The sequence below is a fragment of the Myxocyprinus asiaticus genome, chromosome 31 (assembly GCF_019703515.2).
Source record: "Myxocyprinus asiaticus isolate MX2 ecotype Aquarium Trade chromosome 31, UBuf_Myxa_2, whole genome shotgun sequence".
Classification (NCBI taxonomy): Eukaryota; Metazoa; Chordata; class Actinopteri; order Cypriniformes; family Catostomidae; genus Myxocyprinus; species Myxocyprinus asiaticus.
The window spans coordinates 20,144,595-20,165,461 of record NC_059374.1 but is presented as its reverse complement, the minus strand read 5'-3'; the positions used below and the strand labels follow the sequence as shown (position 1 = coordinate 20,165,461).

Genomic DNA, 20,867 nt, shown 5'->3' with positions numbered 1-20,867 from the left:
GCACTTTATAGCTTATAAAGTGCTTTTTTTTTTGTGCTTTCTCTTTAAAAAAATAAAAAAAATCCACTCATCATGTTTGTAGTGGTTCTATGACTATTTTAAAGTTATGACAGTATTCACATTGGTGGGGCCAATTTTCATGATTTTGCCTAGGGCCTCACAAACCTACAGGCCGCACCTGCTTGGCAGCTTTCCACTACTATCATTGCGATTGCATAACATTAAGTACATGTTGTGATAGGGCCTCCGTATTAAGGTTCAACAACAACAACAACGACCCTTTGCCTATTTATTTTCCAAAACATTGAGTTAACCTGTTTGAGTGATGATTAACATGGCCTGTTTAGTATAAGTAAGATAAATGAACTGATCTGTGCATTACAAATGATTGCAACAGGTGACATGTTGTATTTGTGCTCATTCTCTTTTTATATGACCAAATGACATTTGCAGAAGCACTCAAGGAGCAAGAGGAGCAAAGCAAACCCTTGAGATGTTATAAATATTGATGTAATGGATTTAACTAAAATGGGTGTGATCCACCTCCAAAACCCTGGCCACCCCACATCGCTCCTGCAGAAGGCCAACCAGATGCGCCTCTCCGGGACATTGTGTGATGTGGTCATCATGGTCGACAGCCAGGAGTTCCATGCCCACAGAACCGTGCTTGCATGTGCTAGCAAGATGTTTGAGATACTGTTCCACCGCAACAGCCAAAATTACACTCTGGACTTCCTCTCACCAAAGACCTTTCAGCAGATTCTCGAGTATGCCTACACTGCCACGCTTCAAGCCAAGCTGGAGGACCTAGACGACCTGCTGTATGCAGCAGAGATCTTAGAGATAGAATACTTGGAGGAGCAATGTCTGAAGATTTTGGAGACCATCCAGGCATCTGAAGAGAATGACACCGACATGAATATGAACGAGAACAGAGCTGATGATGTCGATGACCGCAAGATCAAGTACCTTAAGAGCACATTTATCTCGAAAAAGCAGTCCGTACAGGAGGGCGGCTATGGTAATGCCACCCGCCATCGCTTGGCCCTGGTTAGCATGGTTGACAAGCGATCTTCAGACTCAGCCCAACTGGGTCTACCATCCATCAGCCCAACAAAGTCCGCCATAGAGGGCCTGATGAGCATGGGTCAGTCTGCCTTCCAAGGAAACATGCCCCAAAGCTTTGCACATAATCATGGTAGCGCATCTCCATTGCTTGATAGGATTAAAACAGAGATGATGCAGGTAGACGAAGAGTACCAACATGAAGGCGTCTTCTCCAGGAACGGAGAGGGCGGCAGTGACTCGAGGCAGCACCGGGACACTCCCGGAACCCCTACCAGAAGCAGCGTCATCACCAGCGCTCGCGAGCTCCACTCTGCCGATAGTTCTGCCGATTCCCAGGGAGACGGCAACCAAGCGGGCCTCGTGAACATGGCCAGTCTAGCTGAAAGACATTTTGCATCACTGTGCTCAATACCTTCCAACTATAACAGCGAGGACATGCTGCCCTTGCCTGTGTCCATGGCTTCGTCGTTACATGTGCCGTCCTCCCTGGCAATGTCCATGGATTTCAGTGCCTATGGGGGGCTCTTCCATCAGAGCTTGATTCAGAGGGAGTTCTTGAGCAAGCTTGGGGCAAATATGAAGCACGAGGCCCAAACCCAGAAAGAACGATGCGAGGTGTGCGATATGGAGATGCCTGATAATGAAGCTGCTGAACAACACAAGTGAGTAAAAGTTTTTTGAAGCATTCCTGTTGGTTTTTAATGTAACTGACACTTCATTAATCTATAGGAGATGATTATGAAAACTAACCTCTGCTGATTTCCATCCTAGTATTTTTATCTTAGAAAATGTTACGCACAGGGATAGTCTTAAAGGGATAGTTTGCCCAAAAGTGAAAATTCTGTCATCATTTATGTTCCAAACCAATCTGACTTTCTTTCTACAGTGGAACACAAAAGGAGTTTCATTTTCATTATGTTTAGTTTTTCTTTTCCATACAATGAAAGTGAATGGTGACTGAGGCTAACCTTTTGTGTTCCATGGAAAAATGAAAGACATTTGGGTTTGGAACAACATGAAGATGAGTAAATGATGACAGAATTTGTTTTTCTTTTGACATTTTTGACATTTAAACTATCCCTTTTAGGAGAATGTAAGTGTTCACGTCCTCAGGCTTGATCAGAGCGGTGCCGAGCAGGTTAGGAACGTCTGCCAGCTCTACACACCAAGCTTTTATTTGATTTGTGAAAGGAGGAGGTCTTCCTGTGTAGAAAATTAGGGCTGCTTAGTGCAGTTTGACCCTGACCTTCCTTCCGTAACCACTGGTTCAACTCTGTCAAAATGATCGGCCAGGAAGAGCTTTTCTCAGATAGACAGATGGGTTAGAAGACCTATAGTACAAACCCATGTTTGTTCATTTTTTTGCACAGAAAGTCATCATGTCATTATTTGACGTAGTTTACATCTAAAATTGATGATCCACCCCTAAAACAATGGTTCATTGAGGTCAGGGTCAGGAAATCCTTAAATTCTGCTATTTTGGCTATTTAGGTTTAGGCTAGAGTGATGGTCGTGCATGTTAAACTTGGACTCTCAAACAGTAGGTAGTGCTTTTATCTCGATTTATCAGAGAGGAAGATAACCCCACACTGCTCTCCTTAGTCTCTGTGGTGAAGATGGTCTGATAGTGACTTTAACCTTCTGTCAGACACAGATAAAGTGGCCACACGTTTTGTGTATTGCGGCGCACCTGATACTCTTCCATTCATTCCCACAAATGCTGAACCCAGTGACACCAGCCTGCCGTTTCCTATCTGAGGTCCACAACACATCATATCAGATTTTCTCCTTTACAATGTGCTGCTATAATACGACAGTTGTCCTCCTTAACACAGTGTTTTATCTGTGCTCAAATAATGACTGATTGTTTGATTCTGCTAATAAATATAATAATTGTAATTATTACTTAAATGGTGGTATTTGTCTTTGACTTTGTTATCTGAACATATGACACTCATCTAAGGAAGTTTTGTAGTATATCTAGATACAAATGTGATTTTCTGAGCTTTCAGTTCTTGTCGAAGCTGTAAGTGGCATGTGAGCCGTTGACATTAAATACTATTGGGATGCTGGTATGTCTTGTGCTGAGACATGTTATATTACATTTAAAATTATTTTAAACAGCACTTTGCTAATTCTTTTGTAATTATTATTCATGCAGCTATTATGACCTCAAATGAATTGAGAGACTACATTGTACTTAAAGGGACAGTTCACCCAAAAATTAAGTCTCTCATTATTTACTCATCCTCATGCCATCCCAGATGTGTATGACTTTTTTTCTTCTGCTGAACACAAATGAAGATTTTTAGAAGAACATTTCAGCTCTGTAGGTCCATACAGTTCAAGGTAATGGTGGCCAGAACATTTGAAGGTCCAAAAAGCAAATAAAGGCAGCATAAAAGTAATCCATATGACTCCAGTGGTTAAATCCATATCTTCAGAAGTGATATGATAGGTGTGGGCAAGAAACAGATCAAAATGTAAGTCCTTTTTACTATAAATTATCCTCCCTAACCAGTAGGTGGCGAAATGCACAAAGAAAGCGAATCAACAAAAACAAAAACAAAAGAAGAAGAATGTGAAATTGAAAGTAGGGATTTATACTGAAAAAGGACTTACTGTAAATATTGATCTGTTTCTCACCTTCACCTATCATATCGCCTCAGAAGACATAGATTAAACCACTGGAGTTGTGTGGATTACTTTAATGCAGCCTTTATATGCTTTTTGGAACTTCAAAGTTCTGGCCAATATTCACTTGCTCTGTATGGACCTACAGAGCTGAGATATTTTTCTTTATAATTTATTTTGTGAACAATCCATTAAAATTTTTTTTTTTTTAAATTCCTTTTCCAACCATTTAAAATGAGCTATTTAAGGCAAAAATTTTGAAAAAACATTAAATAAATTTTGACCAGTCACAGCAGCTAAACGTTCCCATATAAATTCATATACATTTTAAACTAAAATCTTGATGTTGATTTTATTTTATTTTAAGTCAGTAGACATGTTGCTTCAAACTCTCATTATTTTTCTTTAATTTAAATAGGGATGACAATACAATAATCACGTCCATTCAAGTAATCACATACAGTAGGTCACTAGGTTAGTCAGTCACGAATACTTGTTCATAAACTCAGCTTGCCCTTTCTTGGTTTGTGAATAGTGACAGATGTTAAGATCAGTCGACATCTGACTTACACACAAGACGTTCTGTAAGCCCAGGGGCCCCACGGGGTCATTGTGGTCAGGGTCAGGAGATCCAATACCAATAACAGTTAAACTTTTTCCCCACACGCAGGAGGCCCTCAGAGTCGTGAATCTTAACTCATATATGCTGGCCAGAGCATTAAAGCATTCTCAGTCTTCTGGAACGAATCTGAACACAGCAAGAAGGGATGATGGGTCACAATGGTTGTCTAGTTTTAATATATATTTTTTAGTTTTATGTGTAGTTTTGATATACGTTATTGGTTGTGCACTGATTAGCATGCTGTGCGTTAGATGTCAGACAGTGTTCGTGGGAAAACCCTCTTGGAGAAGGTGTGTCTCATAAATGAATTTGTGGGTCAGAAAATACCCAGGTGAAATGCTTATCTAGAAATGTTTTATAGATTCACAGCCCTAGTAAAAAATATAGTCAAAAATGAGACAGCTGGGTGGTTTTTCGCCCACATTCGTTCTAGGGTTAGACTGAGTTTTCAATAAACTACACCCCAAAATGTTGATTAACCAGTCAGAGCTTGGCAACATTTACTACGCCTACATGAGAATAATATTTATTCAGTATATGAGCATATTTTGCCAAAAATCATGACATCCACTGACATCTCCCATTCATTCCTTTGGGACATTTTGCAAAACTTAAATAAAATAAAATAATACATAATAAAATAATATAATACATTCTGAGGGAGCAATAGTAACCAACGGGGGTGGAGTTTAGCGAAGAGTCAACTCATCCCATTTAAAGCACATGCAGACTAACGTCTCTGGCCGTCGTGACTACGTTACTCATGCAATATTTTGAGCACCTTGCACCATGAGCATTGTGTTTTTATGATGGCTTGTCAAGTTAAAAACAGTTCCGTTTTTAAAACAAATTATTCCTAATTATCCTTAAATGAATAGATTACCCAAAAATGAAAATTCTGTTTACGGTTTACTCACCCTCATGTTGTTCCAAACCTACACTATATGACTTTCTTTCATCTGTGGAACACAAAAATAGATGTTAGGCAGAATACTAGCCTCAGTCACCATTTACATTCAGTGCATCTTTGTGGACATTCTGCCAGAATTTTCCTTTTGGCGTGAACTATCCCTTTAATACCAATTAGTAGACTATTAATTCAGCCAACCCAAAGACAAGTCAATTATGAAAATATGTTGTTTTGGCATCTCTTATAGCCAGTCATTTAAAATAAATATAATAGCAGTGGACATCGAAAACCAACACACTCTCCTCTGAATTAAGACCTCTGAGTGCTGCTGTTCTTGGTCTCAGTCCTGTCATGCATGTCATTTCTGCTTCGTGGACGAGCCGAGGAATGGGCTGCTTTCCACTGAGTGGATTTAATCTGCCGCTGATGTGTACTCACAATCCACCGCGGGCGGTGGAGAGGCGAGTGATGCGTGCAGGGGCTCTGGGGACACAGATCAGCTTAGGAATCCCTGGAAGTGGGAGATCCTAGAGCGCTCACATTGGCCTTGGTGCACACACAGGCTCTAATTAGAACTTTTGTATAGAGCAAATGGAGAGAGATTGAGAGACAGAGAGAGGTCAAGCAAGAAAAGATGGAAATAGAGAAGGGATTGCCATCAGACCCAATTGTTAAAAGAAAAAAGTGAGATATGATGTTGTTCCTGTTTATACTTGGGGTTTGGGATTCAAACAAACCCCTAACCTTAAAGGGATCATTTCACCAGAGATTATAACCTTACCCTTATTTTGTTCCTGACTTTCTTTCCTCTGTGGACTCAGAAAGAGACGTTAGGCAAAATGACAGCCTCAGTCACCGCTCACTTTCATTCTAAGTAAAAAAGATGCAATGAAAGTGAATGGTGACTGAGGCAGTTATTCTGCCTAACATCTCCTTTTGTGTTGCATGGAAGAAAGAAAGACATACACTTTGTAAAATGCATGAGAGGTCATGTAAATATTTGCTACCTTTTTAAAAAAAACTTTCATCTGAAGATTTTGCTTTGAATAACCAAACTTGAATCCAAAAAGACACTGGTTTAAAGCGGTTCAATAGTAAAGAGATAATGTATGTCTCTAGCAATGCCGGGGTTCACAGTTCATCTATTGTCTTCTCAACTGTTGCTTCAAGAGATCTTTTGTTTACTTAGCCTCTCCCTCTATCCTCTGCTTAACCACAAGCAGCCCAAACTACATACCACTAGTCTCCAGAGAGGACACTATAGATGCCCTTTTTAACAGGAAGTTAAAGATAAATGCAGGTAACCGTATGGTGCAATTTGTGTAATCTATGTTGGGATCAGTACCTACAGATACATTCTCTATAAAAATGAGATATATTTGTGTGTATAAACAAACAAAAAGACAAATGCACTGTAAAAATCAAACATTTCTTATTTTAAAGAGCTGTTTCTACCTGTTCTTACAGTAGATTTTAAATTACTTGCGCTGGAGTTACAGGACCAAATATCCCATACAGAATACTGATATATGGAAATATATGTAAAACACACATTGAATATGTATATATATATATGAGCTGAGGACTATATTGGAAACGCTATGGTCCTAATAAAGTGCCTGACGTGGTTTTCTGCTGTTGTAGCCCAAGGATCGATGTGCTACGCATTCTGAGATGCTATTCTGCTCACTACAATTGTACAGAGTTGTTATCTGAGTTACTGTAGCATTTCTGTCAGCTCGAACCAGTCTGGCCATTCTCCGTTGACCTCTCTCATCAACAAGGCGTTTCCGTCCACAGAAGTGCCTCTCACTGGATGTTTATTTTTTGTTTTTAGCACCATTCTGTGTGAACTCTAGAGACAGATGTGTGTGAAAATCCCAGGAGATCGGCAGTTAGACAGGGCCGGCCCGAACTACAGGAGATACAGGCAGCCGCCTAGGGCCCCGACATGCCTGAGGGGCCCCGCGAACACACGCAAAGTAAATGAGCGAGTCATAAAATTAAGAAACGTTGATGTCTTTGTTTTTGAAATTCTTTGCAGTCCATTGGTTTCTATTGCGCACACTCTCAATAGAGTGGGCAATGCATGTGAACCTGATCATTTAACTTACAAATCACAATGACGGTGAAAACGAAAAAACAACATATTAAGTATAAAATGAGCTCTGAATAATCACAAAAAGACAAATATCTGAAAGTTACAACAAGTAAAATAACAGCAGTATATCTAAAATTATCAAGAAGTACAGCTAAGCAGTATGCACTAATCTGCATAATTTATTCGTATTTCAAAGCATTGCTGGGAACTGGAGCATGGCTTCTTTTAGAAGTGTTATTAGACACAGATCGCACATCTTGCTGAATAATGAAGAAGCCTGACAGAAATGCAGGAAATAAGTTATAAAAAATATTGCTTTGTGGCTATTTGAGTCTTTGAGGCTTATTTAGTGTAAATGATAGTAGAAACAGCACTTGTCAAATCATTAGGGCTTTTCTTGTTTTCTCAAGAATAATCTGCTGGGGAAGGAATTCAGACACTGTCGATATACAGACGCAAAAAAAATAAATAAATAAATAAAAAAAACTCACATAGAGTGAACATATGAGCAATTAATCTGGAAAATAACCAAACCATCCTATCTGCAAAGATCTCTGCTCTAAGAGGGACAGTATGTGTTTATTCTTTACATTTGTTTACAAATACATATTTCGATATGTAATTTTATTTACACATAATTAACTCCCCACCCCCATTGCTGTACCTTTTTTTCCCCCTGTTGTTTGAAATTTTACTGTATCAACTTTTGCACACATTCTGGCCAACTTTTTGTTTTCATTGATTTTGTTGCTCTAAATCAATTTTTATGCATAGTAATGTAGGTAGTTGAAATGGAATTTCAAGCATTGTCAGCAGTGTCTTATAAAATTAAAACTCTCTAAAACTATTTTAAACAGCATTTTCTTATTTTGTGTTACGTTGATGGGTAACACTTATGGTTGTATTTGTTAACATTATTTAACTATGTTAGTTAACTTGAACGAACAATAAACAATACTTAATAATCTTGGTTAATGCTAATTTCTGCATATACTATTCAATTGTTAACATTAGTTAATACAATAAGAACTAAAATGAACAAACAATAAACAATTATTTTTTATAAAGTAATATTAGCATAGGTTAATACATGCTAGAAAATTTTATTTACATTGTTAATGATACCTAATGCAAACCTTATTATAAAATGTTAACCAGTAGTTATCATACTTGCAGTTTCCATGACCTCATATTAATCGAGACATTGGTTTATTTGTACTTCTAGAAAAAGTTGAAAGGCGATCAAAATAAGGCACTAAAATGGTGACTTGTCAAAGCACCTAAAATACATATATTCCCTTATGCATAACATCTTTATGTTGGGAAAAAAAGCTAATGGACACGTTATTTGACATCTACTGAGCTATACAGTATAGTGCTTCTTTTTAGTGCTTTCTATTAAAACAAATCTGCTCATCACATTTGCAGTCATTTTATGGATGTTATAAAGTTATGAAAATTTTCACACCGGGGGGCCCATTTTCATGATTTCGCCTGGAGCCCCACAAACCCACAGGCTAGCCCTGGTTACAGAAATAGCAGCCCGTCTGGCACCAACAATCATGACACGGTCGAGATCACTGAGATCACATTTTTTCCCAATTCTGATGGTTAATGTGAACATTAACTGAAGCTCCTGAACAGTATCTTCATTATTTTATGCATTGCACTGCTGCCACATGATTGGCTGATTAGATAATCGCATGAATACGTAGGTGTACAGGTGTTCCCTAATAAAGTACTCAGTGAGTGTATGTATGTATATGTATATGTATCTGTATGGGTATAGTAAGAGTTTTTACACTACACTACTCTCTGGAATACTTGATTGCGATTAGTCATTAATGGCCCTCTGTGGTTAAATCTTTTTGTATAAATAATTAAATGTGCTGTAAGCAATTTTAGCCGTTCTACTTCCACGAGACTGAGCCATTGAATTAGCCACGCCCCTCTTTCCTAAACCCAGCACTCTGAAGACACCAAATGAGCTTTATTGAGACCGACATCGTGCAGAAACGATTGTTAAAAACAAAAGCAGGAAAATAGCACCCTCAACTGACAACTGTTATGAGCAACATGGCATAAAAATGGCATTAAGCCTCAATGATTTGCTGCAACTGCAATTCCATGAGAATGCACAAAAATGATTGACAGGTCGAAAGGGTCAGAGATCACGGTCCACGGACACATTTTTGTTTGCTGTTTACAGAGTCTAGAGGTGTCACTCATGACACCTATTTCATTAATATCTTTCAGGGAGTAGGAACATTTTTTGCATACCTTTCCATGAAAAAAATAGCTTACAGCACCTTTAAATTAGAAAAATTTAAACTGTATATTGGATCGTTTTCCCTTACAACCAATTCCCTTACTTTTAGTGATAATAGCCAGCTGTGTGTACATTACAATTTAGATTACCACATAAAGCACAATTTTGAAGTTACTGGACATAAAAAATGTACAGTGTGCTTTTGAAGTGCTTTGGTAACACTTCAAAATAAGGTTGTATTCATTAACATTAGTTAACTACAATAGTTAACATGAACTAACAATGAACAATACATTTTCAGCACTTGTTAATCTGGTAAAACTTTATTTTAGGGATGACTAATAATTAAACTTGTAACTAGTTATGGACTAGTTTGGCATTATAAAGTATTTATGAGGACTTAATTGGCTGATTTCTTATTCTTGCTTTATAGCTCCCTTACATTTTCCTTTGTCATAACAATTAATTTATTAGCTAAAAACAAAACATATCAATAGCTAGTATGATGCAAATGACATCCTTTATAGGTTCTCTGTACTCTGTGTGAATGTGCGGCTTATAAGTATAAAATACATGTAGAATGCATATAGTTTTTCAACAAAGCAAGGAAGGTTAGTATATTATGCAGAAGAAGGGATTGGTGTAGAGTGTCTGTGGGACTCTAAATAAACACAATAAACACACTGCAGTAATGGCCCTATACTTTATGGTAGTATTTAATTAAAGGGTGCAATAGCATCTAACACTTTTTGCACTTAGTGCAAAGAATATGCTTTTTGTTGCTATTTACACTTTGCAACAAAAGCCTCTGCCTTCTATATTTATTTTATACTTATAAGCTGCACATTCACACAGTGTAATAAGAACCTAAAAAGGATGTATTTTGCACCTTACTAGCTAATGGTATCTTTTGTTTTTACCTAATAAGTTCATTGTTAGGAAGACAAATGTAAAAAGGCTATTAGGCAAGGGTAAGAAATAAGTGAACAAAGGCCTAATACATACCTTATAATTCTAAACAAGTTCGTAACTAGTCCCTTACAAGTCCAATTACTAGTCATTAATTACTGTCTAATTTCTGATCCCTAAATTAAAGTGTAACTGTTAACATTAGGTAATGCATGATGAACTAAAAATGAACAATTGGGGTTTTAAGAAATTAACATTAAAATTAAGAAATACTGTTAACTATTGATCATTTTTAGTTCATGACACCTAATGCATTTACTACTGTTAATGAATAGAAATAATGTATAGTGTTACCAATGCTTCTAAAAAAAAAAAGTGAAATAAAATGAAGTAGTTTTTGTAATGATTTTGTAAAAATAGTTATAGTGATAGATCATGAATCTACTGAAAGATTAGCATGACATTGATGAGGATACACAGTATAGAAGGGGCCAAAGAAAACACATTCAACCCATTAATGGATAACCCAGCCTCCGGTGAAGATATGTTTTCAGAGAGTGTTGCCCTGGTCAAGCTTCATTTGTGCTTCAAGCCCTTCCTGTCCCTCAAGACTATGGCCACCCAGTGATCTTTAAACCTCTGTCATTTCAACGGACCTCTGGAATCCAGTTGTTCAAGACTTTAAGCCCTCAAGTACTTTTCACCCCAAAGCCTGCTATCAGGCAAAGACAGGACTCTTTCAGCCCTTATCACGGCTATACAGGTCAACTCTTTAGGGTCGGGTCAAACTTTCAACCTTTGGCACCCTGAGGGTGTTTTTTCTTCTCTTTCTCACATTGTTCTTCTGTTCAAACCCTCCTTTGTGTGTGCTTGAGTGTGTGTGCGACTGTTTTCATAGTACTGCTCATAGCCTTGGGGGTTGGGTGACTTATTGATCGGTGATGTGGAGATTCAGCTGAAAATGGTGACTTTAGGCACAGTTCCTAAACTCCAGCGTAATATGTGAAAATACCTGGCAAAACCTTTGATCTCATTGGCTCTGTCACATGTTTTGCTGTCTGTGTGTTTGTAACACAAGGTCCTGATCAAAGTAAAAAGTTGGTGTAATCTTTGCTTGATGGCCAGTAGCCTGCTTTCCACACTAATTCCACCCAGTTGTATGAGTAATGTGGCCCTTGTTTGCCAGGGCTCTCACTAGCTCCTGGGTCCCTAAGGGATTGAAGCAAAGTCTGTGAGGTGCATTCCAGCCCTTTACCCTGGAAAGTGTTTATAGTTGCCACCATACTCATAGGCTTGTTGTAATACTGCACATAAAGAAGTTACTTACATAGGGATTGGTACATGCTCATTATGTTGAAAATGACCTTGCAGAGTTAAAGATACTCTGACCAGGATTTCGCTGCACTTTTTCTTGACTATTGTGGCCCAAAATGACTGAATTTGCTGCTGCTCAAAAATTGTAATGCCATTTGTGATGTTTTTATGTTGTTTTGTATTGAAATAAAAAAAATAATCATAGTATACTTGTTTAATTTGTGTCAATGGGCCCTATTTTAACAGCACTATGCCTTAAGTGCAGCGCTATGTGATACGTCATATGTGAAAAGTCAGTGGGCGTGGCCATGAAGTTTTGATATTTCGAGCAAGCCTGTATTAAGTCTAGGCGCAAGTGGGTAGGTGAAACTCTGCCTGCAAAGCGCTAATGGGCTGGGTCAAGTGCAGTGTTAATTTCATCAACGAAATCACTGACGAAAACGTTAGTTGACAAAGGGTTTTTTGATTTCGTCAATGATAAAAAAAAAACAACGAGACGAAAAAGGCGCATAATGACGATAATGAAACTATTTTATTAAAGCATACTGTTGACGAAAATAGGACGAGATAAAAATGATACTGCAAGATATTAACAGCGCAAGAAATAAACAGAAGAAGAAACATCTACAGAATCTGCATATAGTAGATATTAGATACAGTGCATCCGGAAAGTATTCACAGCGTTTCGCTTTTTCCACATTTTGTTATGTTACAGCCTTATTCCAAAATGGATTAAATTCATTATTTTCCTCAAAATTCTACAAACAATATCCCATAATGACAACGTGAAAGAAGTTTGTTTGAAATCTTTGCAAATATATTACAAATAAAAAACGGAAAGAAAAAAAAAAAATCACATGTACATAAGTATTCACAGCCTTTGCTCAGTACTTTGTTGAAGCACCTTTGGCACCAATTACAGCCTCAAGTCTTTTTGAGTATGATGCTACAAGCTTGGCACACCTATTTTTGGGCAGTTTCTCCCATTCTTCTTTGCAGGACCTCTCAAGCTCCATCAGGTTGGATGGGGAGTGTCGGTGCACAGCCATTTTCAGATCTCTCCAGAGATGTTCAATCGGGTTCAAGTCTGGGCTCTGGCTGGGCCACTCAAGGACATTCACAGAGTTGTCCTGTAGCCACTCCTTTGTTATCTTGGCTGTGTGCTTAGGGTCGTTGTCCTGTTGGAAGATGAACCTTCGCCCCAGTCTGAGATCCAGAGCGCTCTGGAGCAGGTTTTCATCAAGGATGTCTCTGTACATTGCTGCATTCATCTTTCCCTCGATCCTGACTAGTCTCCCAGTTCCTGCCACTGAAAAACATCCCCACTGCATGATGCTGCCACCACCATGCTTCACTGTAGCGATGGTATTGGCCAGGTGATGAGCGGTGCCTAGTTTCCTCCAGACATGACGCTGGCCATTCAGGCCAAAGAGTTCAATCTTTGTTTCATCAGACCAGAGAATTTTGTTTCTCATTGTCTGAGAGTCCTTCAGGTGCCTTTTGGCAAACTCCAGGTGGGCTGTCATGTGCCTTTTACTGAGGAGTGGCTTCCGTCTGGCCACTCTACAATACAGGCCTGATTGGTGGAGTGCTGCAGAGATGGTTGTTCTTCTGGAAGGTTCTCCTCTCTCCACAGAGAAATGCTGGAGCTCTGTCAGAGTGACCATCGGGTTCTTGGTCACCGCCCTGACTAAGGCCCTTCTCCCCCGATCACTCAGTTTGGCCGGGTGGCCAGCTCTAGGAAGAGTCCTGGTGGTTCCAAACTTCTTCCATTTATGGATGATGGAGGCCACTGTGCTCATTGGGACCTTCAGTGCTGCAGAAATTGTTCTGTACCCTTCCCCAGATCTGTGCCTCGATACAATCCTGTCTCGGAGGTCTACAGACAATTCCTTGGACTTCATGGCTTGGTTTGTGCTCTGACATGCACTGTTAACTGTGGGACCTTATATAGACAGGTGTGTGCCTTTCCAAATCATGTCCAATCAACTGAATTTACCACAAGTGGACTACAATCAAGTTGTAGAAACATCTCAAGGATGATCAGTGGAAACAGGATGCACCTGAGCTCAATTTTGAGTGTCATGGTAAAGTATGTGAATAATTATGTACATGTGATCTTTTTTCATTTTTTTATTTTTTATAAATTTGCAAAGATTTCAAACAAACTTCTTTCATGTTGTCATTATGGGGTATTGTTTGTAGAATTTTGAGGAAAATAATGAATTTAATCCATTTTGGAATAAGGCTGTAACATAACAAAATGTGGAAAAGTGAAGCGCTGTGAATACTTTCCGGATGCACTGTATGGATTCATCTAATCCATTAATCCAGTATGTTAGAGATTTCTCCGCTTGAGCTGCGTGAGTTGAACGCGCTAAACACCTGCAAAATTAACCAGTTTAAAATGGGGTAAATACCTAATTCAAACGCTTCTTATGTATACATGAGTTTAATCACTATATCCACAACATACAGTATATGTAATATAACAACTTACACCTGCACAGTGAAGTGAATGAACAGGTGAACTTTAACTAAATGATGCGCTAGTCAGAACATGCGTAATTTGTATTGCGTAACTTGCGTTGTGAATTCACTGTTTTCGTAAGAAACACGCTACATACAATATAATATCCTTTCACGAAAAATTAGTATGTCTCTAAAGCATGAAGAATTCAGAATACAGTAGGCTGACTTCTAAAAAGTAGCTAATACTTAAGTCTATTCATTATTATTTCAGAAGCTCAGGTTTTTCATAGCAAGGACAAGGTATGTATATTTATATGTTTAATACATGTTTAAATTAGAAAATCTTTATAAATTGTTTTCCCTTAATGTTTGAATATGTAATTAAAGTTTGGTCTGTTACAGTTTGACACACCTTTTCATCCATTTTGTACATCATTTCATGCACATCGTCATTTCGGCCAAAATATGGGACGTACAGGCTAATATGGGACAGTTGGCAACCCAATGTGTAGATAATAGAATTCCGGCTGTGCAGTTGAAGATGTCTCGAGTCTCAACTCCATCAAGCTTTTCAAACATTTGTTTTGCTATTGTGAAACATGGAGAAAAGTGATTGGATTACCTCAGATTCACGGTTTATGCGGAAAAATTACCGCAAATAATGCAAATAGTGGTTGAATTTGCATTCATTCTTGCAAATGCAAGATTGCAAAATCCTTGAGGGACTGAATAGTATAAAACAATGGGTCGCAACCCAAATATGGGATATTATATACCATATAATAGTGCATAGATAGGATAGCTAATTAAATTGGCTTTTTGGCTTCTAAAAGGGAGGAGAAAACACTTTTCATATCTTTTGTTGTTGACGTCAAATGCCGTGCATCCAATTAAACTCTATGGTATTTTAGTACTGTGTTAGGTCATCACTTGGTGTCCAATGTAAAATATGGGTTAGGAAGCAAAACCAGTATAGATGACACTCAAAGTATTTGTACTAAAGTGTGGCTTTGAATCAGTGATGTTCTTACATAAATCAGAAATGGGCTGTTAATCATTTAGTTTCACTACTGTTAAAGTTGCTTATCATTGTTCTTGCAGTTATTGAGTATTTGTAGGATATTGTTGTGCAAAAAAGGTGACCAGTCTAAAATTTTAGAGATGAATTCCCCATTTTAATCAATACCACATAGCAGATTCTCCAGTATACTCTGAATGAACCCTAAAATGAAATGTTTGATGTTTAGATGTTAGAAAAGGACTCAAAAAGGCTTAAAGATCAAGAATTCAGTTTACTCTCAGACAACTGAGTCAAATCTGAGTCTCACATTGCGTAACCGAAATGGTTACTGAAGGGCTGGCATGATCCTTGTTTGTGCAGTGTAGTCATTTCGACCTTTCGTAAAGCACATGACCTTAATCTGAAAACAGAGTTTATAACAGAATTATAATACATGTTGTAACTCAGAAAGTATGATTTATAGTGCTTTACTAAATATTTAAAGCTGAAGTGTGCAATCAATACATTGGACTATTTGTTTGAGCATCCTGACCAGACCGACACATAAACATTGACTTAACCAGTGGCCATGAGTTTGGGGTGGAACTATCTATTTGTTTAACAAATGGAAGTCCAAGAAAAGTGTTTGGGAAAATTGTTTGAAAGCAATCATTATTTTTGCTATTTCTTCTACTTGTGACACTAGTGTCACAGAAATTACATACTTCAGCTTTACATTTTTAGGACGGTGTGTACTATCCAAAATTATAGTAAATCATCCACTGTATCGACCTCACTGTTGTTACACACTGTTCCCGGTCAACATTTGACAGCTTTTCCAACCTGCACAGCATAGTGTTTGAAGCTTTCTAGAGAAACTCTGTGAAATTACCAGTGGAGGTCTTTCAGTAGACACTGAGGGAAGCCAGTCAACTGTGAAGATGAACACGGTGTCATAATAACACTGGTCTCACTCATACAATGCCATCAGGTCAATGAGCAACCACTGCACAGATAAATTTGCAGGGAGTCTTTCCTGTTTCCCTTTCTAAAATGTCACAGAACCTTTTGCCTCTGCAGTTAGTATTGCAGGTATTCAAGGCAAGGATTTTATGCTCTATATTCAGCCTGTGCCACATTATGTCCAAGCAAACAACACTATTCCTAGTGCTTGTACTTAGCGTTAGGGATTTGAACAAATAACAGACCCTAAGTGTTCCATTTAGGTGTGTAACTCGGTCTCCTGTTTTGTTGCTGATATCGCTCTGTGCTTGTCGAAAATCAAGTCACTGCCCCCCAGTGACCGAAGCTGGAAGTGTTGTTGAATGTATGGGCTCATGTGAGTTTCAGTTTCCAAATGAAATGTTTCCATAGTGGCGGCCAGTTGTGTTTTTAGTTGTAAATGAAATGATAGAGTCAGCAGGAATTCATATTTTATTGACTCTACCCCATAACCCTAACTTCAACCCAAGCCTAACCGTCAGTGGAGTAAAAATGTAATTTTAGAGCAAAAAATGCAACCTCTGAATCATGCTCATCATTATACATCTGGACCTATTTGTATATGAGTATATCCTCCAGAGACCTGAGACATACATTTTTAGGAAAACAATTTGCTCTAGAAATTATATATACATATATACTTAGAAAGTATATATATATATATATATATATATATATATATATATAAAATTTCTAGAGCAAATTGTTTTCATAAAATGTATGTCCACATATGTGGACAGCGGGACTAAGTAAAAAATGTAAAAAAAAAACCTTTTTTTAATATTTTTTTTGTTGTTTTTCTTTTTTTTTTTTTTTTTATCAGATTTTTTATTATGTTTCCAGGAATGTTTTTGAGACATTACAGACATGTAAAGCTGCTTTGGAACAATGTGTATTCGGAAAAGCTCAAATAAAAAACTATACAAATAAAAATTATTTGACTCGATTTTACTTTTATGATACAATATCTTCTTTTCTATTTTGGCAACAAATTCTCAAAGTTCTCTCTATGCACTGTCAAAAAAAATAAAAAAAATAAATAAAAAAAAAATAAAATAAAATTGATAGCCAGTGTGAGGCATTTTATCAATCAGAAATTAGCGTAATTAATGAGAAAAAAGTAATTGCCAGCATCGTCCAATCACTGACAACCACATGAAAATAAAATTTAACTATGTACTGATTACCATTGTCCCATGTCTGCCAACCATGTTGAGTGGTGCAAAAATCATCTGCAGCCTGAAACTGAACTTTTGCCTGGATGTTAGGTGTCAATGAACTTGGCTGCATAAGAAAGCTGTAGGATGCTCTCTTGCTGAATTACTTAACCTCCACTGTCTGCACTGGTCTCAAAACAGTTTGAAATGCACCTTATTACTCCATATAAATCCTCTGAAATATTTTTTTTTCTCAATGTGAAAATGCACAGTAAATATAGTATTTCTAATGAAAACCTGCTGATGTACATATTAGTGTACATTGTGTTAAGTAGCGTGCGTTTCACGATAAATCGCTCAAATTTAAAAAATATCATATTGGATGAAATTAGAAACTCTGACATTTGGACAGGTTTCAATGTAAAAATGTAATTAGGTTCCTTTCCAAAAAACAAACTCCTCTGTGATCTGCGCCATGTTGTTTTGTCACATGACTCCGTGCGTTGAAAGTTTAACCCTTTACTGACTGTACAGAGTGTCCTGAACTGAGATCAGTCGGTTTAAATGAAATGAAATTATGCGTTGCGTAAAGCAAAGCCAAAATTCAATGTTCACGCATGTGGACATGGGGTCACACAAGCATATTGGTTTATGAACTTTTGGAACAATTTCCTTTAAAAAATCTGATACCACCACAGAACCATTTTTACACCACATTCATTTCTGTATGGGTATTTTCTGAAATGGAAATTTGTTTGTAGGATTGTAAGAGGTCTTTCTGTTTTCTCATTCATAGCTCATACTGTTTTCTCACACTGCTTTGGGGAAGACTTCCTTTAAAGCAGCCTCATTGGTAATTTGGCAGTGCTCTAGTATCCGATTGCACACATCAGCCCCTGAATTGCTCTCTCAGTGGGAAAGGTACTCGAGCAGTTCAGCTCTGGCCTGCCATTAATCAAAGCCACTTCCAGTGGCCCACTCTAGAAACACAGGCGCTTGCCCTGTCTCTAACAGACAGCTCAACAATTTGTCTCCTTAGGAAAAGTCAACATTTTAATGCCTTCATTTTAATAAGAATGTATAACACCAGCCAGTGGAGACAAATGGGCCATCGTCTTTACAGATATTTCTCCTTTATCCTCATCTGACCTGAATTGTGCAGTGCAGGTGTACTTAAATCAACCAGAAGACTTAGTTTTAAAGGATAGTTAACCAAAAAATGAAAATTCTGTCAACATTTACTCACTGTCATGTTGTTCCAAACCTCATTGTATGAGTTTCGTTTCTGTAAAACACAAAAAGAGATGTTAGGCAGAATGACAGCCTCAGTCACCATTCACATCCATAATGATGCAAAGAAAGTAAACAGTGACTAAAGTTGTCATTCCCTAACATTCTGCTTAACATCTCCATTTGTGTGTCATGAAAAAATGAAAGTCATGTTTTTGGACCAACATGAAGGTGAGTAAATAATGACACAATTTGTATTTTTTTATTTTTTTGGGGGTGAACGATACCTTTAAATCAACCAATTTGTTCTTTCAGAGGTTCACGATTTATTTATCTAACTTCAGGATGATATAATATTATTTCGTTATTGTTCTACGAATATCAATGTCAGATATTGGTGCGCAAAGTAGCTTCTTTTAAATAATGCAGCGAGTTGTCATGATGTTCTATGTCTAAGGCCATTTAGATTTCCTTTGACAGTGACAGTTTTTTTTTACTGGGATAGAGATTAGTATTGATTTTACACTCATTGTTCCATTTACCAGGTATTTTTCTGCGTCTCAGATCAGTGTTGTTCAATCTGTTGTGTCTATCAAATGAACAGAGCGAGCAGGATTAACAAGCAGGCATTTCTGAAAAGTACTGTGTTATTGAGGAGTCACATTGTTGGACAGGGGTTTAATGATACAGTGATTGTTATTTGAAGTCATGTCAATTAACTTTGCTTAATGAAACATACAGATTATTTGCTCTAATTTGATTAGAAAAGTTGGACGATGAATTAAAACGTTGTAATAATTTATTCATTTATTCATTTTGTTCCAAACCAGTATGACTTTTGTTTCTTCTGAGAAACATAACAGATGATGTTAGACCCCGTTTCCACCTGGTATTAAAATGGGTCTCAGGTGATCCGATCACATATGGTCAGGTGAGACACATCGCTGATTACACCTGGTCACTTAAATGGTCTCCTGTGACCACTTGTGTTCGGATTTGGAGGGGAGGGTCTCTGTTTCATGACGACATACATCAATCACTATGCCAGTGTGTTACTGTATGATATTAAAGCACAGCAAAAGTCAGAAAAGACAAAGAAAGCACAAAAAAACGTGTGTTGTTTCTCCCAGGTGCGGTTGAAATATAATCTAAAGCACAAATGCAACATGTCAAGCAGAATTATCCTTCATTTTGGTGGATTACCTGTATTAAAGGAGCTTTAGGTGTTCTTGCTTGTCATCTGTGTTGATATCAGACACACTAAAGAAGATCCGTGAAGCTCTCATGATTGTGTATGTTTCTACTTTTAAAATGTTTCCAATCGGACGGATATTTCCTTTTAAAGCCGCTCGTAAGTGGCAAAGTTTAAACTCTTGTTTAAGCGCAGCACTTGATTGACAGGTGAGGGGTGGTGCTTCACTGCTGCTGGGCCACATGAAGGATGGATTAGCGTTTACAATGTTACTCAAATGTGATGTGAACACATGCGTTTTTAACCACATTCGTATGTGGATTTTGTGATCTGATCACAAAACATTTTAGACCTATATTTAGGGCTGATGACACATGTGATTGGAAACGCATCTTAATACCAGGTGGAAATGGTGTCTTAGGCAAAATGTTAGTGACTGACAGCCTTAGTTAACATTCAATTTCATTGTATGGAAAAAGAAACATCAACATTTTTCAAAAGTTTTCCTTTTGTGTTCCACAGATGAAGGAAAGGCATATGGGTTTGGAACAACATGAGTAAATGATTACTGAATTTGTATTTTTGTGTGAACTAGCACTTTAAAGGAATATTCCGGTTTCAATACAAGTTAAGCTCACTCGACAGCATTTGTGGCATAATATTGATTACCACAAAAATTTATTTTTACTTGCTCCTCCATTTCTTTAAAAAGTCTTGGGTTCCAGTGAGGCACTTACAATGGAAGTGAATGGGGCCAATCTGGAAACGTTAAAATACTCACTGTTTCTAAAGTGTAGCCACAAGACGTAAACAAAATGTGTGTTAACATGATTTTAGTGTGATAAAATCACTTACTCCCCTTTTCTGTGTAAAGTTTTAGCCAATTTTACAACTTTGTTGTCATGATGATGTAATGACAACAAACCCTAAAACGACAATAAATATTACAATTTTAAAAACTTTACAGCTCATTTATTATATACGTTT

General features: G+C 37.6%; 1 protein-coding gene across 2 annotated transcripts in view; it reads left to right on the top strand.

The window, feature by feature from the left end:
* LOC127422215 (zinc finger and BTB domain-containing protein 16-A-like) overlaps positions 1 to 20,867 on the top strand; it is a 95,746-nt gene that overhangs the window by 5,386 nt on the left and 69,493 nt on the right. The window contains exon 2 of one of the 2 annotated variants that reach the window (XM_051665553.1): positions 454 to 1,730. In XM_051665553.1, coding sequence (XP_051521513.1) covers positions 514 to 1,730 — 1,217 coding nt within the window. In that variant the 5' untranslated portion in view covers positions 454 to 513. Of the gene's footprint in view, positions 1 to 288; positions 1,731 to 20,867 lie in introns of those variants that run through there. The other variant, XM_051665554.1, reaches the window with a different exon arrangement.